Raw genomic sequence first — 24,193 nt, forward strand, 5'->3', positions numbered from 1 at the left:
CCCTTCCGGATGGGAGCCCCTGGCTCCTCCAAGTCCACCCCTCCCCTGGAGCAGGAGCTACCCCAGCACAATGGGACTGCTCACACAGTTGCTAAGGGAAGAAAACCTAGTAGCAGTTCAAAAACACCCAAACACTCTGCACAAGCTTTTGGGGTAGAAGTTGAAGTAGAGACCACAGCAACCAGAACTGGTACTGCTGCCCAGAGAGCTGTGGGTGCCTCATCCCTGGAGGTGCTCAAGACCAGGTGGGATGGGGCCCTGGGCAGCCTGAGCTGATGGGGAGCAGCCAGACCACAGCAAGGAATGGGGCTGGGTGTGCTGGAGTACCCCTCCAACTAAAGCCATTCTATCTACAAATTGGCTGAGAAGTTTTATGGAGGCAGGACTAAGTTGTCCAAGCTGGGACACAGTCAGGGGACCAGATCAACCATGGCCTAAGACTGTAACAGGACCTGATGTGCACAGAGACCCAACGCTTGGCTTTGTGCCTCCTCCAACACACGCAGCCCGAGGGGCAGAGGCTCTCCCATTGCTCTATGCAGGACCCATGCCTCCTGTGTCATTCACAAATTTCTTATGACACTTGGACTTTTTGCAGCAGCTTTTCACATGAACACTGACCCCATCAAACACACCATACACCAAACATAGCCCAGCCCTGGGACTGTGCACGCTGTGTCATGCTCTCTGTCACACCCCCACCACTCCTTGTCATCCATCTTCAGCTGCTGTGGCACCAGGTCCAGCTTTATGGTTCCACCCCAGATCCGAAAGGATGCCAAGGAGCAGGTGAAATTGAGAATAAAAACACACAGTTTTACCATTCACAAGTAGATGAGAAAGGGTGCTCTCCCTGCTATCGCCCAGAGTGGGTCGGGGAGCCCAAGGAACAGGATCATCTCCACAGCCAGAGCCAGGTGTTGACGAGGCAAGCAGAGAGCAGCATGGAGTACACCAGCGGCTCCTCTTTCCTCCAGGCCTTGTACTGCTCCTCCAGCACACACAGCCGCTCTGAGATCCTCGCCAGCTGCAAGGAGAGCAGCATGAGGAGCACCACCCTTTGCTAGTTGGCAGTGCCCAGCCAGGCCCTAGCACCTGGAGCACCCCCATCCACCTTCCTGCAGTTTTCCCAGGAAACACCGGCAGCTCTATCCTCCTTCTCTCACCTCCTTTTTCATTGCTGCAGCCTCAGCCACTACGACCTCCTCCGGGGCCACGCCAGCCTCCTGGGAGCTGCGGGAGGAAAACAGAGCTGCTCAGAGTGCTCAGGAGGTGTGGTTACCTTCCTGCACACATGGCACTGAAATGGGGAGCCCGGCTATGCAGCACTGCATGCACACCCAGGCGATGCTGGCAGCATGCAGCATTGGGAGACAGGAAACAGCACTCACACAGCATCTACCAACTTCTTACCCCCATCGTGCAGCCCACAGTGATTACAACAAAGCACTCAGCACATGCTAGGACAGGCAACAGGAAAACCGCATGCTTATGTTTCTTTAGAGACCCAACAGAGAGAAAACATATTTACCCAGAGTCCGTTTTCTATAGCCAGAAGGAATCCACTGAGGATTGGATAAACCAACATTAGAGCAAGTCAGGCAAACAGAGATCCTACAGCCAATGCCCAAATGGAGGGATGGTATTTACCCCAGCAGGAGAGGACCCAGCGGGTAGGAAATAGCTACCAGTGAGGGGGACCTATCTGAGCATGTGCCAGACTGCCTGGGATTGCTGGCACCAGGATTTGCTCCTCTCCAATACTTCCCTCTCAAAAGGCATTGCCTTTTCCCCTCACAGCAAATGTTATTTGCAAGCTGAAGCATAAACAAGCATCACAACCATGCAACGCTTCCCTCCATCCCTGAAAACAAAGGGACAGAAGCCATGGATGCAGGTACAACCTCACTCCAGGGCCCATGGCACAAAGCCACAAATAATGTAGGTCCACTCTGAGAAATTGGAATTGCCATGTTCATCTGTTGCTCCCAGCACGATAGGGTAGCCCTACATCAGCTCATCTGTAATCCAGGGTTCTCCTGCACACACCAACACGGTGGTTTCTCCATGCCTGGAGATGCTCAAGGTCAGGCTGGACAGGGCTCTGAGCACCTGATGGTGCTGTGGGTGTCCCTGCTCACTGCAGGGGGATTGGATCTAAAGGTCCCTTCCAAATGAAACCAGTCTATGCTCTGCCACAGGTCCTCGCTGGCATGTGTTAAGGCTGTTGTCCTCTGGGGACCTCAGGAAGGGGAGAACTCACTTGTGACATTCAAGGAATTGGCCTGAAAACACATTCATGAGATAATACATCCACATAATGCAGCTGTGGTAAATATGAAAGTCTCAACAGAAAGAATATCCAATTTAGCCCAGGACAAAGCCATTAAAATTGGACATTTCCTGCAGCTTTTACTTGAAAAATCCCCATTGACATAAGCGAACACCCTTTACAGCAGAGAACAGAAATTACCTCTGATGACTCATACCTTTCAAGAGGTCACTGCCATGGAAATATTCCAGCCTCTCTCTGAGGCCAGATCTTTCTTCATTAAAATTTCACGATAAACAAGCCAGCTCAGTCACTTTTTTTTATTGTTGTACAAAAGAATGCATGCATTTGAAAGGATGCAGAGTACCAAGAAGAGGCATTCCACGTTGCCTGGCTCCAAATGGAGATAGAGAGCTGGGGAGAGCTCAGGACTCACCCCGCTCTCCAAGTTCCCTCCTCCACAGTACCACAGTTAACCCTCCTCCACGTCTGACAGGAGAAGGTCTATGTGGGCAATAACTACATTTTTAAAAGCTTAAAAAAAAAAGCCACATCCGAAGATGTCCCTGCTTTTAAGCAGTGTGCTGGCTATCACCTGGTACCGCCCACAGAGAAAAACTCTGCTGCCTGCAGCCCCACTTCAGCGGGGAGGGAAGGTGCCATGTGCTGAGATGGCATGGATGATGGATGCTCCCCCTCCTCCCCATCTGCCCGCAGGTTTTGCTCAAGGAGAATTAGAAGTATTCTGTCAATTCAACCCTGGTGAGTCTGTAATTCTGTGATTTTTGGGTGCTTCTGTGTGGAGCCAGGCATTGGATTAGATTATCCCTATGGATCCCTGCTAACTCAGGATAGTCTATGGTTTGATGAAAAGGTTACCAAAGAGCAGCTGAGAGATGGCCATGCACGCTGTGAGGACATGGGGAGAGGTGTCTTCGTGACAGGATCAGGACTGGGCCATCTGTCCTGGGTTTTGATTCCCTTCCCACATTTCTCTCCATCACGTTATCAAGGCATGCAGAAGGAGTAGTGCTGAAGAGCAGCTGAAACCCAGCAGCGTCACAGGAGGTGTTAGGTCCCTTGGATGGCACTAAACCAAGCAGGAGGCACCCAGCCTGACCACACCAGGCACCCAGAGCTGGCAGGATAGGTAAGAAGAAGGGGCTGGGGCAGCCATGTCCCATGAGGTTAGAAAGCTCAGGGCTGGCTCCTGCCTGAGCAAGGCAAAGCTAGGTCTATTTAGAGCAGCAGGGAGGTGGCTCGGGACAAGCCGACGTCACCTGGATGGCACTGGGTCTCGCAGACAGTTCTGGACGCGGTGGAAGAGGACCTGACCCAGCAAGTACATGGTCTGGAAGATGTTCTGCATGGAGTAGATCCTGCCAGTCCCAGCAAGGAGGGGGAGTGGGGCACTGCGAGCAGGTTGGGGGCAGGTGTCCAGCCTGGGATGCACACAGAACCACTCTGGTTACTGCCTGGACCTGCTTAGCACAAGCACAGACCCCCCGTTCCTCCAGCAGCTCCAGGCACCTCAGGACAATGCCATCAACACCCAGACCTCCATGTCACCAGGTGAGAGGAGCCCCTCCTGCAGCCCAGGTTCAGTCACCTGGCTCCTCCGAAGGCAGTAATGACAGTACGACTACCACACCTCTCTGCCAGCCCAGGACAGGCTTTCTTCTAGACAGAAGACGGCTCTGCTCTGGGATTAAGGATTTTCTCCACTGGAGAGAAAGACCACGATGTCAAACACATGACTGCTCACAAAAAGCACACGTGCTCTTTGCTCACCCTGGCTGCAAACCCAATGGCCAGGCAAGGTCCAGCAGCATTGCCAACAAGCTTCAAGTGGGGACACGCTGTCCCATGTACCTCAGGTGGCAGCAAACCTCTCCTTACTGAGATCAGAGGACACTTTCCTCTTTTCTAGCCCTGACTTGGATCCCCCCAATCTTGACACACCACCACAAAGTATCAAAGACCCCAGGGGATGCCAGTCCCACACCACTCCAGGTCCATGCTCACCGCTCATGATGCCGGGCTGGGCTGGGCAAGGCTAGCTGGGCACTGTCACTTGGAGACCGCCGTGACACACTGCTGTGCTGGCTCTGCCACCGTGACCTGCTGCTGTGGTGGCCCTGTTGGCATCAAACACAGAGGCATTAGAGTCATAGAATCATTAAGGCTGGAAAAGACCACTAAGATCATCCAGTCCAACCGTCAACCCATCACCACTATGCTCAATTTGGGTAGAGCCAGCCCTGTGCCTCCTGAAGAGCCCTCAGTGGTGTGAGCATTGCAGAAGCCCCAGCCCAGCAAGATGATCCTGGATCTCCAGAGGAAACCAGCCACCAGAAACACGCTCCCTTTGCTGACACATGCGAGCCCATCCACTCTCATTACACTACCAGTCGTCTGCGATTCTGGGCACTTGATCTGCCAGCCACATGCAGAAAAGGGATCTCCCCCAGGGCAGCATGCTGAGCTGAGAAGTCTAGGGACATGCACGCCTCAGCGGAGGGGACATTCCTCTGCTGGTCCAGCAGGATGGGTCTCAGGTCTGCATCTGATGTTTCTGCAGAAAAGAGAGAAGGAAGAATGAAACAACCTGAATGTGTCCATCTGTCCTCAGGGCAGCAGGGAAGAGAGATCTCCCATATAGGGCTGCCAGCCCTGTGTCCACAGTTACCAGATGTACACTAAAAGCCACATGTGCAGATGGGAGCAATTGGAGAGCCTAGAGAAGTGTGGACTGGAAATAACTGGATCCACCACTCCTGGAAAGCAAGGTTTGGGATCAGTTTATCAAAGAACAGGGCCATATGTCTCAGCATCCCAAAAACTGAGAGGAAACTGAAGACATGGAAGGACATGAGTCCATATTTTGCTGCTCACATTTTGGATCAAAGGCCGCTCCTGCTTTCTGCTGGTCACCTTCATCCACTTTTCCTCCTTAGGCATCTCTCCACCTTCCCACACTACCTTCCAGAAGAAAGATGACTACAATATCTGACTCCTTCCTCTCTTGCAAAGCAAACCACCGAGTGCTTTAGAAAGTAGTTCTTCTCTCTACAAGGTTACAGAGCCCCACCAAACTTCAGGCACCCCAAAAAGCTCAGAACAAGAGAAATCCTAACAGGGATATGCGTCGGAAGGGAAGGAGGGGCACCTTCAGACATGTGCTCCTCATCCACGGGGCTGGAGCTGTTTGCCACAGTGAGTCTGTTGGGGACCCGCATCCTCCGATCGATGTCCTCAGTGAAGAGCAGGTCACAGCGGACTGCATTCACTTTCTGCTCCAAAAGTGGCCACATCTCGTTTGTTTTCCCCAGATGGCACAGGCAGCCGAGGTTCCACACAGAGGGAAAGGAAGCGGCACCTGCACAGGGGCAATGCATGTGCTGAAAGGCACCTACACACAGGCACAAACAACAACAAAGAGAACCACAGGAGATGTGCTGGAGAGCAGGGAGTCCTACGGAGCCCAGCTGGCAGGGGAAGGGCATGGGGTGAGAACTGCCACCAGCAGGGTGAGGTGGGAGAACTAAACTGTCCCCATACACACTTTCACCGCAGTATCCCCCAAGGCCGTACTGCATTCATGCCCATCTCCTGGAGGGGTCCGCTCCAAGGAGCTGAACGGGATGGACTTTGCTTCAGGCAGTGCTGTCAGACACTGACCATCTTCCCGCAGGAAAAGGAAGCCTCTTCCAGCAAGGACACAGCAGGGACACAGCCCCTCTGACTCTATGCTTTCTGATTTATCGTTCCTGACGTTACTGAAGTACTCTTCTGGGTTCCTCCATACCCCAGCCAACCCCATTCCCCTACGGCCCCCTCGGCCCTCCCTTGATCCCGCAGTACCGAGGAATCCCCCTTTGCTTCTGAGCCAAACTCTCCCAAACCACCGCGGAAAAGGGGACGTTTTCCCCTTCAGAGCTCAGAGGGGGGGAACGGGAGGAGGCGAGGAGCGGAGCGCGGGGGCTGTGCATGCTCTGATCACGTCGGGCTCTATTTTTAGCACCCTGCGCTCTGACGCTGCATGGCCAGCCCAGCAAGCCACTCCCAGCTGGCAGCAGCTAGGGCACCCACCCCCACCCCCATCCCCATGTCACCTCCCGGGGAGCAGCAGCACTCCTGGAGCCCCACGGCCGGCCGGAGGTGCACCAATCCCACCCCACAGCACCTGCAGCCCTGAACTCCAGGCATGCTAGGGCGGCTCTGCGCCAGCAGTCTTCACTTCTTTCTGTTCTCTCCTCCTCCATCGTTAAAAACCTTTTAATTAAAGGGACAGAAGTCTGCCCAGCACCATCCGCTGCGGCACCACGGGCGGCTTCCGTGCGTGGGGCAATCGGATCCCTGACCCTACAAACCGGCTCAGCCCCAACGCTGAGTCCTGGGACCGTCCCACAGAGGTGCCATTCCCACACGAGAACGCTGCATCACGCACGCAGCCCCACGGCCCGCAGCCGTGGCAATCACTGCGTTTATCCTCCAGTTTTGGGGTTTTAGAGGAACGAACGCCCTGTGCCATCTTCTCGCCCAGAAATGCCCCCCCCCCCCCCCCCAGCCCCTTAAGCCGGCTGCACCGCTGGAAGGGCGCAGCGGGGTGGGAGCGGGCACTTACTTTTTTATTCGTTTTTTGTTTTTTTTTTTTTTTTGCGGTTTAAAGCAACTTCCCAACCTGTAAGCGGCCGCTGTTCCTGCCCGGCCGGGACGTGATGTCAGCGGGGCGAGCCCTGCCCTCCCTGCGTTGTGCCGGCCTTAAAGGAGCCCGAGCCGGCGCTCCCGAAAGCGGTCACCGCATCGCCGCTCCGGAGCGGATCTCTTCTGCCTCTCAGCGGATCGTGCAGCCATAAAACCATCCGTTTGGGATGAATGACGGTTTTAAAAGCTTCTGAATGGGGACGGAGTCCAAGGCCTCACCATAAAATCCAGTTCTGAAAGAGCTTAAAATAAATCTCGCGCTGCCCTAGTCTTGCTATTTAAAGGGGATTATCTGCGAGGTTTAGGCGCGTGCAGAGGAATGCCGAGACGAGAGGAGCTGTGCCCAAACCCCCTCCCTCTGCGGACAGTGTGGGAAGAAGCCACCTCGTGCTGTTCAGACAGTGAGGGTTTTTTAATAAATACCTTTTTGATTTTTTTTTCTTTTTTTTTTTTTTTTGCACAGAAATATACCAAGTTTTACAGAGTACAAACCGCAAACGTAATGACCGCGCATCAGAGAGCGCCCTCTGGGTCCCTCCCGTCTTCCCCAGCTCTGACCCTGGCACTCGTTGCCAGGTCGTCCCATCACCCGCGTTTACTAAGGCCGAAAGGCGGAGTGAAGGCCTGGGAAGGGACAAACAAGGTGCCGGCAGCTGCTGACCCCACAGGCTCGTATCCTGCCCCAGGGACAGCCATGCTGGGCAAGCCTCAGCTCCGGGCTGAGAGCATCTGAGAGCATCAGTGGGACGGAGCAGGACAGCAGGGTGAGGGCAGCCTGCAGGTACACTGCAGCTTTTTGGTGCTGGTGGAGACTGGTGCTGGGGTTATCGCTACAGGGCGGCAGTGCTACGAGGTTCTGGGCTGGGCCTGGGGAGAAGAGCCCCCTTATAGCCCATCAGGCATGACTGGGAAAGGATAGCCCCATCGCATGGACCCCAGAAGTGGCGGCCTAGGAAAAGGGGATGGGCTGGCGCCATGGCAAAGCACGTGCTCCGCTCTGCCCTGGCTCTAAGAGCAGGATTCAGCTCTGCACCCATCACACCAGCATCCCCAGCTGCCAGGGCACGGTTGGTGGCACAATCACTGCTCACCTCTGCAGCCATCTCTGCCAACAAGCCCTCTGCCCACCACAGGGGCTTGGAGGACACATGCCCTGAAAAGAGGGCCAGGACAGAGAGGTTAGTGGAAGGCAGAAGGGAAGTCTGGCACATCTGCAGCATCCCTGTGCCCACACCCCACATCTGGGGAGGGCACCAGACAGGTGGGGCAGGCACCTGCAGGAAGGAGGCACATCCCCACTGCTTAAAGCCATGCAGCCATCTTGGTGGTCCCAAAGCAACTTACCTCACATACAAAACCACCACAAGCCTTTCTCCCTGTTTGGAAGGGTTCTAGATCACAAAGCAACTCCTCAACCAGTCCCTCCCCTTTCTCCCAACAACAAATATCACACCTCCTCATCAAAGCACCAAGCTTCAAACAGGAGACAGTGAGGAGTGGGGTTCCAGAACATCACAAACCAGCCCCTGCTGATTCAGGCATGGCAAGGACCAACCCCAACACCAGCCCCACACGTGCCTCAGGTCCATGAGCCAGTGTGCAACACAGGGTAAGGCTGAGCAGAGCCCCAGGGAGGCAGTGAGGCTGTTTTAGTCATGGGAAATGTTATGTCTGAGGGGAAAGTGAAGAAATCAAATGCACCATGGGGAGGACCCCCGCACTGAGCCAGGAACAAGCTGCCGCTCTGCTCTGGCTGCTGCAGCACTTATGTGAGCAGGGAGCGAGGGGAAGGCGGATGGCTGGCTGAACCCAGAGCCATCCTCACATGCCACCCACACCCTGCTTGGGGATAGCTGTTTTTTGGTAAGGAAGGTAAGGCTATTGTGTGATGGCACCAGCTTGTACAAGTGAGACAGGGAGATCAATGCCACCTGAACAAGGTTCTGGGCACGGCAAGGGGTGTGGGTGCATGAGCATGAGTGTGTGAAGAGGCAAGAGAGAATCAGACCCTCTATTTGCCTGCAGTGGAAGCAGCAGCCACGATCTCCTCATACTTTGGCGGAGGGTCACTGTAGGAGATGCTGGTCTCTTCACCACTGCTGCTCTCTGGGTGCCCTGTCACCTCCTCGTAAGAAGGTGGAGGGGTGGCACTGGACAGTCTGGAGAGGACAGAGACCGAATGCTCTGGTGGACAGAGAGTGCCATCTTGCTGGGGGGTGCCCCCTGCTCTGCTGTCTCCAGCCCCCCGGCTGCTTGCTTCCCGCTGGTACTGAGTTTCCCCTTGGCTTTGTGACCGCTCCCGGTACACCATGACCCTGGGGAGGCTGCGTCCCGTTCTGCTGGCCAGGTAGCGGTTCTGGGTGTAGGAAGGGCGGTGACGGGTGGCCTTCTGCAGCTGGCACCTCCAGATGATGAAGAGAGCGATGACTATCAGAAGAGCCACTCCCAAGAGGGGCACCACCACATACATAGCATCTGAGCGCTCTGTGCTGTGCCCAGGGTCCTTGACAGAGTATACAGAGTTGGTGTAGCCCTTCCAGAACTCCATCTGCAGCAGGGACAGAGAAGGAACTACCATGTGCTCGTGCACAGGACAAGCAGCCCCTAACCATCACATGCAATAAACACTGCTGTCCCCAAGCCCGCAAAGAGGTGTTTTCCAGCTGCCTTGCAGCACCCTCACCAGGGCTGTGAGCTGCTCTGCCACTATCTGAACCAACCTCGGGACCCAGCAAAAAAGATGATGGAACGAACCTCAACAGCAGCCACCAGCCCCTGCATCAAGCAGGATGGCCAACGTCAACACCCACCTGGAGATGGGGGGACAGCAGTATAAATCTCTCATACATGCTAGGGGAGTGCCCGTTCAACCTGCAGCAGTGCAGGGTGTCCCAGTAACGACAAGGAGAAAGCATTGCCTAGGAAGGGAAAGTCATGCTAGGAAGTAAGGCTACAGCATGCTGCCTGTGGACTGAAGAGGACAGAGGGAACAGGAGAGGCCATTCCCACTGTGCTTTTCTCTACCCACAGCATGCTAAGGTGTAGGCACCTCACATTCACTGAGGAGCAGGGTGGGACAAACTCACTGTCTTCTCCTTGTTCTCGAACACTTCCTTGACCTCCTCATAACTGCAGACCTCCTCCATGCACTCCCGCTCGATGGTGCCCTGCCGAATCTCCTCCAGGAAGCCGTTGGCTCGGGGAAAGCGCTTCAGGATTGAGTGGGCATTCCTGGCCCCCAAGAACACTGCAACACACAAGGCACAGATGCTGAACAGCGACAAACCCACACCTAGCCTCTGCACAGCCAGGCTTTCCCACCTGTTTTTGGCAGAACAGGCATCCCAAACACCAAACAGCTACAGTTCAGTTTGCACAGCAGTTTGCTTGCTGAGGAAGAGGACACAGTAGGGATCAGGGCTTTTGGGGTCTGCCCAGAGACATGCAGCCCCAGCAACATCCTTCCCACAAGACTGGATGCTAGATACACAGAAAGTGGCACCTTCAGACGACACCAGACAGCTCCAACAGACTTAGTTTTTAACCTTCTGCCCTTGATGGGATTTCACCATACTGCCCCTTTGCTGCAGGACAACTGCATCAGAAAGAGGACCCAGAGCCAGGCAGAGGCTCTCTAAGGAAAAGGGAGCTCCTAGCACAGGGATACTGACTCCAATAGCACAGGAGGTGAGTTTCTGTCCAGAAAGCAACACTGCACACAGACCATGACCCTCCCAGGACACAAGCTTCCCACACACATTTCACAAGGCAGCCCTTCTGCAGTGCAACCAAACACACCCAGCTGGAGGATGATACTGATTCTTCCCACCCAGCCAATCTCACTGCCTCCTTTGAGTTAGATGAATCAGTTCAGTTGGCTGACCTATAGAAGCCTGTTTACTCCTTCCACCCTTAGGCTCAGCCTTTCAACGGATCAACCAGATGAACCAATTCACACTGCAGCAACAACAGATGCAGGACAAGGAGGTGAGGGGACTGCAATAGTCTCCCATTTAGATCAACTCGGATATAAAAGAAAAGGAGGCTTAGTAAATGATCAAAGGTGACATTCAGTAGCAGCCACCCACCAGAGAGGTCAACGTATTTCCTTCAGCTTTACCTTCCATTTATCCTGCTCCTAAAATAATATAGCAAGGTATTTTAGAGAATACTCACAAGTGTCAAGGCAGGGGAAAGATCACAGCGTAAGAAACTAGCACAGTGCTATGCCACTCTGTGCTTGGAGACACCGTGCTCTTTATGTGCTGTGTAGGTGCATTTCCCCCTAGTGATTTATTAATGGCTTGCTTCAGTGAGAGAGCTTGCAGAGGGCTGAACCACCGAGGTATGAATGAAGAACAGCGTGAATGATGTGAGTCAGAGACTTTCCCTTCAGAATCAACTTTATTATGCAAACAAATGTTGGTTTTTTTTTTCCCTTAAGTAACAAGGAAAACCAGAAAAAGCATCTTCAAGAGGCACAGAAGGCATATTGCTGGACAGCAGGGATCAGCTTGCCTTGGCTTTCCCAGTCAAGGAGGGCTGTCCTGGCTGAAGATGGAGCACGTTGGCTTTCTCCTGACCCTTTCCAGAACTGGATGAAATTTCACAAAGGCACCATCCATTCTGCAAACGTCTCATCTTTCGCTGGAGAAATCTGGCCTTACCTCCTTGGTTTCCTGCCTTGATCAAGCTGTGCAATTAACTCTTTGCTCCTCAGCACTTGAGCCTGAGACTTCTTCCACCTTCCTCAGCACACCTTGGAGCAACAAGCTTAGCTGCAGATCTCACTTGCAAGGTGTCCCATCCCTGCAGATACCAGTTGCTTGACCCCTTCCCTGCTTTGCTGAACTGGTCACTATGATGGAAATAAAAACAGACATGCAGGCAGGCATCACAAACAAAGTCTTAGCTGAAAACATGCTGTGATGAACGCATGTGTCTCTTTCCCCACAGAATCTCCCCTGAGGACCTAGAAATGACAGGAGAGCAGAAACTAAGTCACTGTTCCTTCCCCTTTTATGTGGAAAACATAAACAGTTCTCATGCATGGGAATCAGGGCAGGAAAACCAGTGGCCTTCAGGAAACAAGAGCATTGTAAACTCTCTTCTCTGACTTGGGATCTTAAACTCACAGGAAGAGCAGACAGCTGAGCTGTCACAGGACAGAGGGGAGACTTTTCAAATCCCAGCAGTGTCTGTACTGACTCCTCATGCCTCTCCAAGTCTCCCCACACCAGTTGGAGCACCAGTGCACAGGAAAGATTAGAGCTTTAGGCTGGGGGAGCAGGAGTTCACTGCCATCCCTGCTGCGTTTCCTAAGGCGCTGCTGTCCCCTGGTGGAAGGCAGGCTTGGCCATACCTCAACCCACAACTGTGCTGCCCTGCCTGAATGACACACAGCTGCATCTGGAAGGGGGCGGCCAAGGCTGCAGCTTTGGGAAGTACATGCAGACTGTGAACGTGCTGACCACCACAAACTACTCCTGCAAGTCACAGCCTTCAGCATCAGCACAACAGGAACTACTTGGCAAGGGGCACTGCCACCACAAAGGACTGCTCCCACAAGCAGCAAGCGCTACTAAGTGAGCATCTAAGGTCTGCAAGGGAGAGAAGGTGCAGGAAGGCAGGGCAACAACTGGGTACCTTCCTCATTAACACAAGATTAGTAGTATACTTTGTGGCAGAACCTGCCTGGAGATCTCTGCCCCCTCCCCCACCTAGCTCAATACAGATAACAAGAAGAAGCATACCTGTCATCTGTGGAATCTTCCTCCTGTCCAGCTTGGGTAAGGCCTCCACCTTCACAGTCAGCTCCGGTGCAGATCCTGAGATTCCAGCCAGATCTCTAGCATCTTCCTGTTCACAATCACTGTTCTCCTAGAGTTCCCACTGCATTGCTGCATGCAGCCTCTGTGCATGCTGCCCACATGAGCAAGGACAGAGGGTTGAGTCCAGCCCTTCACAGACCACGCGCTGTTTTCCACCCTGCACCCTCACTGTTCTCAGCCCAGCTTTTGCCAGCCCTGTCCTCACAGCTGCTGGCACCAAACGGCCATGTGTGCTGGGCACTCTTTCAGACACCAAGATTCAGCAAGGACCAGCAGGGATGTGTTACACCACTGCCCAAGTCCCTGCCAGAAGCACAGAACCACACTGTCACAGGCCACACACGCTGCAGGACAGCATGGCCTGAATCACAGGCCACCTTTCTGAAGAGCACTATGGCTGGGAGATCTTGGTGCAAACCAGCAATGCTTGCAAAGGAGTGAGACAGCTCAAAAAGCCTCATAGAAATAAAGGCACTCCTGGAGAGGTTTGCCCTTCAATACCTCCCAACTTGCACATAGGAAAGAGGCACAAGGCAGGCTGGGCCTCAGACCATGTTCAGGGACAAGCGACAATGGCATCTAACCCTCCCCAAAAACACAGGTGCCTCTTGCTTGTGAGGCACCTACAAAACACTCCCCCACTGCAGATAAAGAGGTGGTAGTGGTGCTGGAAGGGGAACAGGGAACACTTACTTGCCATGCTGCCTCACTCGGCTGCGGGGGACTCCCACCTACCTGCAGGAAAGAAAACAGGAGGGTTATCCACAGCTTCAGTTTCAGTCCAGTGGACACTAAAGCCCAAGCCCTGCACCATCCAGGGTCAGATTGATGCAGAAAGCAGGGTGCTACCTATAAGACCCACAAAACTGTCAGCCAAGTGTTACCTCCCTGGAGAGCCAGACACTACTTGATCTCCCCACCCAGCACATGGCTGAGGTGGCGAGGGCACCCCCATCCCTCAGATCATCCCACGTTGCTGCACTCAGGCTCAGCAGTTCTCACCTCTAGCAGGGAGCTGTTTGGATATGGCCCCTGGATCTGCAGGGATAGCAGGCTCAACCCTGCAACCTGCTAAGCTCCTAACCTTTGAGTCCACAAAATAAAGAATGCTCAGAAAGCGATAGTTCCTCTGAGAAAGGAGACTCCAATACATCCAATACCAAGAGCAAAACTGAGAATCTCCCACTCATGGATTCAAGGCACACCCAATGAGGACACATAGTTGGAAAGTGATCAGCAATGCTCTGATAGGCACAGAGCACACCTGGAAACAGAGCCTTCCTCTGCCTGGCAGACTTGCTACCATCAGCTGCCCAGGGCAGGTCCCAACATGATCTGTGCTCCCCAGGAGGCAAACAGACAAGCTAGGTAGGAAGGGAAGAATAAGATCAGGACGTAGGATGACTTGAGAGCTGGAAGCTGCTGGGAACAGAATGGTGCTCTTCCCTCCAAGACAAGATTGGTGGACACAGGTAAAGCTATCAACTTGGTTTGCACCCACTTCACAGTCACAGAAATTCTCACTTCTGCAACTCTTGCTCACAATCTGCAACAAAGATTGGATTGTTTACTCCACTGCCATCAAGCTGACTACTTAGCAGGAGAGGAAAAGATATGCATCTCCTAAAGGGTGTTTGGCAAAGCTCAGAGTAGCAGCAGCACACCCTGCATACCCAGGATGTCAACTCTCCTGCTAGGAAAGCATTTTCCACACTTCAAAACAAAACCTCACAGCAATGAAGCTCTGTACAAGAGTATGCTATTATCTGCTTGCAGGAGGAATTTCGCTCATTTATTTTTCCATGTTTTGTCTTTTCACTATGCTCAAGATCCCACAGATCAGACCATCCTGGCCAAACTCATCTCTCACCTTCCGTGACATCTTGCTGTGACAAAACCACAGCTCCATCAAAAGACCGAGCCAGATCCCACAGGGATGTATTGTGGATGTAGGAGCAAAGGCAGTTTAGAAACAGCAGGAACAAAAAAGCTGATCTAAGGTCCAGGACTGCAGACATTCAGAGTAATCCCTAAAGCACTTCAATTAGCTCTCTGCTGGAGTGAGGTCAGTGGCAGTACAAAGCCACCCACTGGGTCAGCAGCACTAGAAACATACTTCCCATTGCACTCAAAAGGCCAGAATCCAGGCACACAACAGAGCTGGTGTATCGCCACATCAGGAGGTATCAGATCTCACCAACAAACACCTTCTTAGTAAAGCTAACGTCTTTCCCTGCCAAAATCAGGCTTTGCATGCTTTCTGAAGGTCCTGTACCAAAAGCAGCAAGAGATCGAGGAAGTCTGGAGCTGTTTTCCATCAGCAAAGAGCAGTTGCTTTTGGACAGTCTGATAAATTCTGCAACAACTAGCCTGGAGTTCAAGCAGGACAGAGGGAAAGCAGCAGAACAATTACATGTAACAGGTTTGCTGTCCCCCAGTCCCCAGGCCAGGCAGCTATCCATGTTTCTCTTCACAAGGAACAGCATACTTGATCTGGCTCCTCCAAACCACATCCCTGGGTCTGATCGAAGCACACAGGCAGCAGGAGATGCACATTCCCTTACAGGTTCTGTTGGCTGTGAGCAGACACTGACCTGATTTTGTTGTTGTCAGTTTTAATGAAGAAATTCAAAAGCACTGCATCAAAGAACAGGCTGCGTAGGAAACTTGCCCCAGCATCCACACAGCACGGCGTCACAGAAATAAAGATATTCAAGACTAGATCCTTGCTAGGATCCCAGTCCACACAAAGCACAGTTTATATCAGTAGCACATCGCAAGCATAGAAGTACAGTAATCATCAGTTTGGGAAGACTTCATCTTTTAACTTTCTCCCCCCGACCCCAAATATCCGTGCCAACGCACCACCCAGTGCCAGAAACAAGAGACGGTTTATTGCAGCTCAACAATAAGCCTGCTCTGCACAAGCCTGCCAGCACAAGTGATGCCTGCCTGCCTGGGTGAGCAACACTGATGTTTATTTTTAATTCCCGCACGCAGATTGCTGACCGCCCCCGTGTGAGATGAGCGGGAGGGCCGGCAGCCGGCGAGCAGCACCCACCCACCCACCCACCGCAATGAGAGGAGCTGGAAGCTGACCCGGCGGACACCCACCCAGCCCTTTCCCCCCCCCGCTTCTCAGCGCTGCCTCCTCTATAAATACCCCATCGACGGGAGGTTGCTACAGCAACAGCGAGGGATGCGGCCGTGAGAGCGAGGATGCTGCAGTCGCACATTTGTGTCTCCCCCGGGCTCCCCCCGCTGCCGTCACCGATGCCAAAGGAGGAAACCGCGCTGGCAAAGCCCGCCCGACCCCAGCCCGCAGAGCCCGAGCTGGCGGGCAGCTGCTCCAGGGCAGGGGTACAGCGGGGCGATGGGAGCCACCAACGCCGGTGCCGCGCCCCGGGAAGCGGCCGCAGCCGCCATCCCCAGCGATGCTCTGTGCCAGGATGCGCTGCAGACCCCACGGCAGAGCTCAGCGCGCCCCAACCCCACTCCGTGCCCGACCCCACGGCTCCTCCTGCCCCCGGCCCCGCCCGCAGCCCCCATCCATCCCGCACCCCGACCTCCTTGGCGTCCTCCTCCCCCTCCCCCCACAACCACAGCCCGAAGCCCGCCCGTACTCACGGCCCCGAGTACCGCCCGCCTCGCGCCGCCCCGCCCGTACCGCATGGCGGCCCCGCCGCAGCCGCTCCCTCCCGCCGACGGGCAGGAAGGAGAAAGCCCCGCCCCCGGCCCACCTCCCAGCCAATCGCATCCCTTCGCGGTCAGCACGCCCCGCCTCTACAATAGGAAGCGCCTTGAGCGAGAGTAGGCGGGCCCAAATGCTCTTTCCCCAATCAAATGCGGACTCCGTGGAAGAGCAGCCAATGGGAGAGCGCGGCGCGGCCGCATAGGCTGCTGGTCGTAGTAGTCGCCCGCCCGTTGCGGAGCAGCGCTTCGTGCTGCGGGCGGCGCTGCGGGGCCGTGACGGGGAATGGCGCGCCGCCTGCGGAACGCCGCGGAACGCCGCGCACCGCGGGAGCCGTCAGTGTCACACGCTTTATTTCACCGCAAACCGCCTGCCAGCACCGCTGGGCCCTCCGCCCCTCTCAGCGTCACAGCTGCTCGGGGCCTGCCGGGCCCGGCTCACGCTACTCTGTGGCCCCGCGCTGGTCGGGGTCCCGCTCATCCTCCATCCCTGTGCCACGCGCGCTGCCATCAGGCCGGCCGCGGGGAGCCTGTCCCAACCGCGGGGGAGTCCCCCTCATCGCCGTCATCATCATCATCTTCGGCCTCATCCCCGTCGCTGTCCGAATCGTCGTAGAGGCAGAGCGTGGCCTGCACCGGGAAGTTCTCCAGCAGCTTTTCCCCCACGCTGTACAGATAGTCAAAGCACTTGGATTTGGGCCACAGGAGCCTGTTGGGGAGAGCCACCGTGAGGGCCTGCCTGTCCCAGCCCTGTGCGTGGCACCGGGCAGAGGGACGTACCTGACCGGGTGATGGAACAGTGCTAGAGCTTTCTCAGGGCTGTGGTCTCCTGCTGCACCGAGGGGCTGAGCCTGTGGAGACAGAGCCTATGTCTCGCTGCCCCTGCTCCTGCAATGGCAGCAGTGGCACAGACCTCTCCCTGCTGTCCTCAGGGGTTACGCACCACCTCACAGCCCCCACACAGTGTTCCTATGGGCCAGGCTCTGCACCCTGCTTTTCCTCTGCTGAATGGATTTAGTTCCCTGCGCTCCCACAAAGGAAGCTGGCATCTAAACACCACACAAGAGCTTTTTGCCAGTGTAATCGCCCCCATTGTGCCCACGCGTCCTGCTAACCCCCTGAGGAATGCCCGCCAGGCTGGGAACAGGCATCCCTTTCAGGCCCCACAGAGCAGCTGTGTTTGCTGCAGCTGGCACTGCCCCAGCAGGCTGTAGGCTTGGAGCATGGAGAGGCGATGCTGGGGAATGTGGGTACCCAAAGCACGCCCTGCTCTCCCCTTCTTGCAGCCGTCATCCCGTGGGCTTCGGGCAGGATGTCAGAGTGCAGGCACCCTTGGGGACAGTGCCCTCTGCTCAGCCCTCAAGAGGGGTAAAGGAGTCTGGGGCCAGAAGCTGGTTTTCTGCCGAACAGGAACCCAAACACTGCCAGTGGAATAAAAGTGGGCCCCAAAAGAAAGAATAAAACTCACAGTGTCCATCTGCTCCTTCTGCTGCTTGGCCGTGTACTCCTCCTGGGGCAGCCATGGTCTCCAGAGTGGCTTGGGTCTGGGGGAGGACAACAGGATGAGCTTGGTGTCTTTTTTCCTTGCCTCGCTCACCCTCTCCCCAACCACCCACCCCAACATTGGCAGCATGGCTCAGCCCCTGCCCTGGTGCCAGGCACATCCACCACCCCACTTGTAGTACTCTTCCTGAGGAGCTCCCAGCTTTGCTCCCCCCATGCTCTGCACCCTCAATGCTGGGATCATAGGAGTCCGTACCTAAACGAGAATCATCACAGCCTTCACCCAAACTCACCTGGAGCCTTCCCACACCTCACTATTGCTGCCCACTCTGCTCACCCCCCTTCCCCAGCCATGCTGCACTCCAAGTACCTTCCTCCCTGCTGCAGCCCTGGGGCTGGGCATGCACCAGCTGTGGGCAATGGGAGCCAGAAAAGAGGCAGGCAACAGGCAGCAGCTTCCATGGTGACAGCAATGTCCCCTCCAAGGCTGCAGGCCCTTGGTGAGGATAGCTTTATATATAGCCCTGCCCTGGCTGGTGACTCACAAATTCTTTGTGGCAGGAGAGTGTGGGGCTGGGGGCTAAGGGGCAGCAGTCCACAGGGTGTGAAATTTGTCCCAGTTGTGTAAACAGAGGGCTGGGGGGGACTGGAAACAGGGTGTTGTGGAAAAGCAAAACACAGAAGGGAAAAGTTAGACACCATTTGTGAGAAAGTCCCCAGGAGGGCTTGGGGAGGGGTGTGGGGGAGAACAGCATAGGGCAAAGACAATTAACAAGGATGATTAAGTGTTCTTAGTAGCCATTTGCATATGGGAGAGGGGATTTGGGGAAAGGATCAGGAGTGCTGGGGCATCCCAGTGGGCAAGGGATGGGGATGGCATGATGGTGACAGTGTGATGGGCTGCAGCAGAAGTGAGCACAGTCCAACCAGGAGGTGAGAGAAAGGATGCTCAGAGAGGATGGGGGTGAAGATAGGTGCCAGGGGATTGCAGTGGTCCTGCTCAGGCACACATGTCCCTGCTCAGGTCCCCCAGGTTCTATTCCTACAGCAGAGAGGTGCAATGGCTGTTGTATCCCCAAGGCTGGCTGCAGGACCACCCCCAAGGTGAGCAGGACACAGACTCAAGGCAACTTCTTCTCAAGCTTCAGCCTTGCAGGGCTGGGCACAGCTGCAGCATGAAACTGGCAGCAAAGAGCTGTGGCAGTCTCTCTGCTGAGCTGACACAGCCCACCCAGAGCTGGCTGTCCCCTCCTGGCAGAACGGTTCAACATGATATCTTAAAAAGATGTCCGTGCCCATAGCAGGGCAGTTGGATTAGATGATCTTCAAAGGTCTTTTCCAACCCAAATAATTCTGTGATTCTGTAATTTGCTTCTGCAGTGCTTGCCAGCGATCCCTGCGTGCCTGGCTCTTCCTAGGCTCTGTGGGATACAGACAGCATCAGGAGATGCAAGAAAGATTCTTAATAGGACGGTGCAAGGCTCACACCCCTGGCACCACTATGCATCCCACCCCTCATGCTGCTGGGCACTCACTAGAGACGAGGTGCCACTTGCAGGCAGGTCACCTCCCAGTCCTGGGAGAGTTTCAGTTTGAGACAAGGAAAGAAAATAGCAAATGGTCCCTGCTGTAGCTCTGCCAGCAGTGTCCAAACATTGGCCAGGATCAGCTTGACTCTGAGCACAATTTGTCACCAGGGGCCCTCCCTGCCCCTGTCCATCTGCAGCAGCCGGGGAGCGGGAGGGGGCATGGCACGAGCACAGCCCTCATTACTGTCCCCATTTGCTCCTCATTTGGGCCAGGAGTCTTAGAATAACAAACCCCACAGAGGACAAGCAAGGCTGGGAGTTCAACCTGCTGGAGTTTTGCTGCCCTGCAATCCCAGCACACAGCCTGGCATGGACACAAGATGAAAACGCCGTGGTTGTCCATCTCTTGGGGTACTGGTCTGCTGAGGGACCTCTTGCCAGCTTGCCCACTGCACTGCTCTATGCCCATCCAGTCTCTCTAGCACTGGCCAAAACAGATACCAGGGGCTGTTGAGCCCTGCAGGAGGAAAGTCCCTGCTGTTCCCCTGCCAGCCAGGCATCACCACTGAGTGCAAAGGGCCCCCAGAGCCAGTGCAGATGGAGGGCAAGGGAGGAATTTGGCTTCATCTCTGCAGCTGGTTTCCATCCTTGGCTCTGCTCCCTTCACTCCACCCCATCTCTTCTCACCGCCTTTCCTCCACTGCCCCCGCCCTAGCCTGGTATCCCAAGCCACTTAGGCAACCACCTACCCTGATAATAGAAAACAAGCAAAACAAGGCATCCCAGCTCCCCAATCCTTCCTGACACCGAAAGGGTTTAATTCTGATCTGCAGTAAGCCTCCAGGCTGAGATTTGTGGATGGATTTTGCAAAGCTGACGTGAACCATTCGCAGTCCCTGATCCCGGCCCTAACGAGCCTCTTCCTGTAGGATTGCAGCTGCCCTCGATCCCACACCACATCTCCAGCCATCTCTGTAAGTACACGGTCCCTCGCACACCCCGGTTTGCCAGCACCCCAAACCTGGGTGTTCCTTTTCTAGCAGCACCCCTAAGATGGAGTGGTCGCCTCTTGCTTTGCGCATGGGAAAAGAGACGAAAGTCAGGACGCTTTGATAACAAACGTTTGATGTTCCAGGGCCGGGGAAGGGGAATGGAGGCTCCGGGAGGGGTTGCACCCTCAGCCGGCAACTTTCCCAGGGCAAGAGGCCGCTGGCCAGGCGGTATCAATGTGGTTTGCTGTTTCGCAATAACCACAGCAGGGGGAATTTTGAAATAAGGTGAAAGGAAAACAAACTGCCCTGTGTCTGACAAATCTTCATTGCCCACCCTGAGCCGGGGTAGAAAAAAACTCCATAGCACCAGCACCCGCATGGGGAGCACACACTGCATCCCTGCACGCTGCACCCCACTGCAGGACAGTGCTCCAGGAGCTGGCATGGACTCACCACCACAAATGCCCAGTGCATTGCTGACCTTTGTGGACTTCCAGGCTCTCCCAGGGATGTAGGTGTCACTGTCACCTGCCATTCCTCCCTGTCATCGTGACATGGGAAGGCTGATAGCTGCGATTCAGCCTCAAGAGAACACATCGCTTTGCCCCATCCCTGCTGGAGTCTCCACGGGGTGGGTGGGCAGCAGCAGATGCCTTAGGAAACCCCATTCCTTTGCTGAGGAAACCTCAGGGCCACCACTCCGAAGCACTTCCAGCAGTCCCAAATAAACAACATGCGGTCACTGTGTTTTGGCTTCTTTTTTTTTTTTTTTTTTTGCCTTGAGACAGAGAAAGATAAAGATTAGCTGAGTTTGCAAAGGCAGCTGGAGGAGTGCAAAGCAGCAAATGAATATTTCCATTAAGCAGCACGCGGGGTGAAGGAAGAGGTGGCTGGGGAGGCTTGCACCAGGAGACACCATGCAGCAGGAGATGGCCCAGCAGAGACCTGCTGAGGACTCCCCATCCTGCCCGCAGCACAAGGGAGGGCTTCTGGCGGCCTGCCCAGGCTGTGCTGTGCTACCTATTGAAGCCTGCCTGGGAAGATAACAGAGGTGAAAGGGTTCTTGGCGCTTCTCCGCAGGCTCGAGTCAATCGTTAATCGGGGAGGGATTGCTTTCCACTCTTGCAGGTAACCTCTCCTCCCCCTGGCTCCCCCCACGTGCCCGTGCCCTCACAAAACCAGCACCCACAGGAGCGGCAAGGAGCTTCAGCACAGCGAGAGGAGCCGCCAGCTGGGCCATGGGAAGGTAAGCGTGCGGGAGAGGTGACACCCGGCCCAACCATGGTGTCTATGGGACTCCAGCTGGTGGGCTACATCGTGGCCTTCTTGGGCTACGTCGGCACACTGACGACCACGCTGCTGCCCAACTGGAAGATCAGCTCCTACATTGGTTCAAGCATTGTGACAGCCGTGAGCTTCACCAAGGGGCTGTGGATGGAGTGTGCTACATACAGCACAGGCATCACTCAGTGTGACATCTACAGCTCCCTGCTCAACCTGCCTCCCGACATCCAGGCAGCCCAGGCCCTCATGGTGAGCTCCTGTGCCGTCTCCTCCCTCGCTTGCGTTGTGGCCGTGGTGGGCATGAGGTGCACCGTCTTCAATCAGGACTCGCCAGCCAAGGACCGAGTAGCAGTGGCAGGTGGTGTAGTCTTCATCCTCGGGGGGCTGCTCTGCTTCATCCCACTGGTGTGGAACATCCACGTGGTGCTGCGAGATTTCTACAACCCCATCCTCCCTGACAGCACCAAATTCGAAATGGGGGAGGCTTTATATCTGGGCATCATCTCCTCTCTGCTCTCCCTCATTGGTGGCTTCATCCTCTGTGCCTCCTGCCCTCCCCGTGACCCTTCGGGCCCCTACTCACCCCGACTGCTGATGAGCAGGAGTCCCCAGCCCTCTGTCAAACAGATGCAGAAACCCAAGAGTGAGTTCAGCTCCTACAACCTGACAGGATACGTGTAGAGGCTGTAGGGTGCCTGGTCAGCACCTTTCCCAGCTCCCAAACACCTGGGCTGGCACGGAGGACACACAATAAGAGGAGAGGACACAGCGGTGTCTCCCACACTCATATCTCTTGCTCACGTGCGCATGCTTGGGGGTCTTGATATATGACTGCTCAGAAATCCCAGCTGATGGTAAAGGACCCTGAATCCAGCTTCTGTTACCACTTCGGTGCTGTCAGCCTGCTGGAGCTGCCCCTGCAAGCAAGTTGGAAGTGCACCCACAGCCCCTGCGCAGAAGCCTTGTCATGGCCAAATTCCAGCATGCAGCCCACAGCCCAGCAAGGACAGTGAAATTGTGACCTTGGGGGCTCTGGAGACGTTGGGGAGAGGGGGGGGATTAGGGCACCCACAGGGGCCCAGAATCACTGAGGGAGAGCGGGGGGATGGAGTACTGATTGCAAGCTGTTATCGCAATAAATCTGTGTTTCTAGATGGGCTGTGATTGAGATTTCCTCTGGCACCTCACCAGTGGCAGGGCACACTATGGCAGGGCCGTGCTCACCTGCCTGCTTCATCCGTCCTTCAAAGGGAGCCCCATCTCTTGCTCTTGGCCATACAGGAGATGAATTAAAACACAGAGGGGTCTTGAAGGCTGGGCCTAAGCCCATGGATCCCTGCAGGGGCAGGTTTGGGATGGGAGGGCAGGGCCAAACCTGCTTCCTGCATACCTGTAGCACAGGTGGGATGTGATGTGCAGCTGCAGCCCCAACAGCTGGCAAGGATCTGTGAAGAGGTTTCTGGTGGTGCTGAGCAAAGCCACTTGTGCCAAAGCAGGGAAAACAGAGAGAGGGTGCAAGGTGCCCATAGAGGTTTGAGCACTTTTTAACCCTCAGGCCACCTCCTTTGTCCCTTGGTACCACATCCCTTTTCCGGATGCAAGATAACTCCTTTGTCAATGGAAGTTTAGTCCACCCGCTAGCCCCTTGTAAATCAATTTAGATTAGGTCCCAGAGAAGAGGGCACCAGGTTCCCTAGCGAGGCAGGTTCCCAACTGAGTCGTCACCATTAACCTTGCGTCAGTGCAACTGCACTTACCTGCAGGGCTAACGCTCCTGATAACAGCGTGAGTCACACTTTCTTCCTTCCTCACCATGAAGGATGCTCATTATCAGGGACCATGGTGGATTTCAAGGCAAAAGGCCATACACCCACTTTCCACAGCCAGGTAACAAAGCTGAGTTACTCATTGCTGCTCTGGGAAAGGAGAGGGCCGAGGTGATGGGGGCCAGTATGCAGAGCAAGGAGAAGCTGCAGCCCATGGCCACATGGGATGCTATGCTCAGGCACTGCCTTTCATTCAAGGCTTTCACCGTGAATGTTTTGCTCCTTGGCAGCTGATTCAGAGAGGAGGCAAGAAAATATTTGGCAAGAGACTTCCTGCTGGAGAGGAGGAGGAATGCACTGCCCTTGCTCCTGGCTCCCACTCAGGGCTGACAGTGTGACCTGTGTCTGTGGGCAGGCACTGGCTTAATTAAAGATGGGTGCGTTGGAAATGCTCTATTCAGAGTTCTATCACTGCTGGGCTTAACACTATTGTTGGAGCAGCAGAAGGGAGGATTTCTGGCTCCTGCACACCTTCCCTAGGGAGCAGCTAGGGCAAGTACACAGGAAACTTATACTGGGAATGCCCTCAATTTGGACATGTGAGCATTGGACCATGGCA

The 24,193-nt window shown here is 55.0% G+C and overlaps 4 protein-coding genes across 4 annotated transcripts; 1 reads left to right on the forward strand and 3 right to left on the reverse strand.

Moving 5' to 3' along the window:
- Window positions 1–326: 326 nt before the first annotated feature.
- LOC136044339 (uncharacterized) lies at window positions 327–6,163 on the reverse strand. Its single transcript, XM_065729612.1, has 7 exons — window positions 6,137–6,163; window positions 5,442–5,651; window positions 4,681–4,847; window positions 4,298–4,410; window positions 3,553–3,714; window positions 1,167–1,233; window positions 327–1,027 (listed from the first exon to the last, which is right to left on the reverse strand). Exons 2-7 carry the CDS (start codon window positions 5,584–5,586, stop codon window positions 896–898), a joined length of 786 nt encoding a protein of 261 aa, XP_065585684.1. The 5' UTR covers window positions 5,587–5,651; window positions 6,137–6,163; the 3' UTR covers window positions 327–895.
- A 1,986-nt stretch (window positions 6,164–8,149) lies between these two features.
- Window positions 8,150–13,770, reverse strand: PRRG3 (proline rich and Gla domain 3). Its single transcript, XM_065729620.1, is given in 3 exon segments — window positions 8,150–9,527; window positions 10,066–10,226; window positions 13,504–13,770. Coding segments are annotated over 3 exon segments (819 nt in total). The 5' UTR covers window positions 13,625–13,770; the 3' UTR covers window positions 8,150–8,990.
- Window positions 13,771–16,987: 3,217 nt separating this feature from the next.
- Window positions 16,988–18,275, reverse strand: LOC136044293 (protein ripply2-like). The gene is made up of 3 exons (XM_065729533.1): window positions 17,969–18,275; window positions 17,281–17,351; window positions 16,988–17,209 (listed from the first exon to the last, which is right to left on the reverse strand). Exons 1-3 carry the CDS (start codon window positions 18,131–18,133, stop codon window positions 17,011–17,013), a joined length of 435 nt encoding a protein of 144 aa, XP_065585605.1. The 5' UTR covers window positions 18,134–18,275; the 3' UTR covers window positions 16,988–17,010.
- Window positions 18,276–20,341: 2,066 nt separating this feature from the next.
- On the forward strand, window positions 20,342–22,831 carry CLDN2 (claudin 2). Its single transcript, XM_065729532.1, has 2 exons — window positions 20,342–20,506; window positions 21,653–22,831. Exon 2 carries the CDS (start codon window positions 21,806–21,808, stop codon window positions 22,487–22,489), a length of 684 nt encoding a protein of 227 aa, XP_065585604.1. The 5' UTR covers window positions 20,342–20,506; window positions 21,653–21,805; the 3' UTR covers window positions 22,490–22,831.
- Window positions 22,832–24,193: the final 1,362 nt, after the last annotated feature.

The sequence above is a fragment of the Cyrtonyx montezumae genome, unplaced genomic scaffold (assembly GCF_038088225.1).
Source record: "Cyrtonyx montezumae isolate F1298 unplaced genomic scaffold, pur_monq_1.0 scaffold_11, whole genome shotgun sequence".
NCBI lineage: Eukaryota > Metazoa > Chordata > Aves > Galliformes > Odontophoridae > Cyrtonyx > Cyrtonyx montezumae.

What these genes read in the sequence shown, in the direction of transcription:
- LOC136044293 (XM_065729533.1), bottom strand. Translation starts at nt 18,133, where the DNA reads ATGCTGCCAATGTTGGGGTGGGTGGTTGGGGAGAGGGTGAGCGAGGCA. An exon ending in AGAAGGAGCAGATGGACACT is followed by an intron (nt 17,352 to 17,968) that starts GTGAGTTTTATT and finishes CTGTCTCCACAG; the next exon opens with GCTCAGCCCCTCGGTGCAGC. An exon ending in CTGTTCCATCACCCGGTCAG is followed by an intron (nt 17,210 to 17,280) that starts GTACGTCCCTCT and finishes TCTCCCCAACAG; the next exon opens with GCTCCTGTGGCCCAAATCCA.
- CLDN2 (XM_065729532.1), top strand. Translation starts at nt 21,806, where the DNA reads ATGGTGTCTATGGGACTCCAGCTGGTGGGCTACATCGTGGCCTTCTTG.
- LOC136044339 (XM_065729612.1), bottom strand. Translation starts at nt 5,586, where the DNA reads ATGTGGCCACTTTTGGAGCAGAAAGTGAATGCAGTCCGCTGTGACCTG. An exon ending in CCCAGAATCGCAGACGACTG is followed by an intron (nt 4,411 to 4,680) that starts GTAGTGTAATGA and finishes TGATGCCAACAG; the next exon opens with GGCCACCACAGCAGCAGGTC. An exon ending in CTGCAGCAATGAAAAAGGAG is followed by an intron (nt 1,028 to 1,166) that starts GTGAGAGAAGGA and finishes CTCTCCTTGCAG; the next exon opens with CTGGCGAGGATCTCAGAGCG.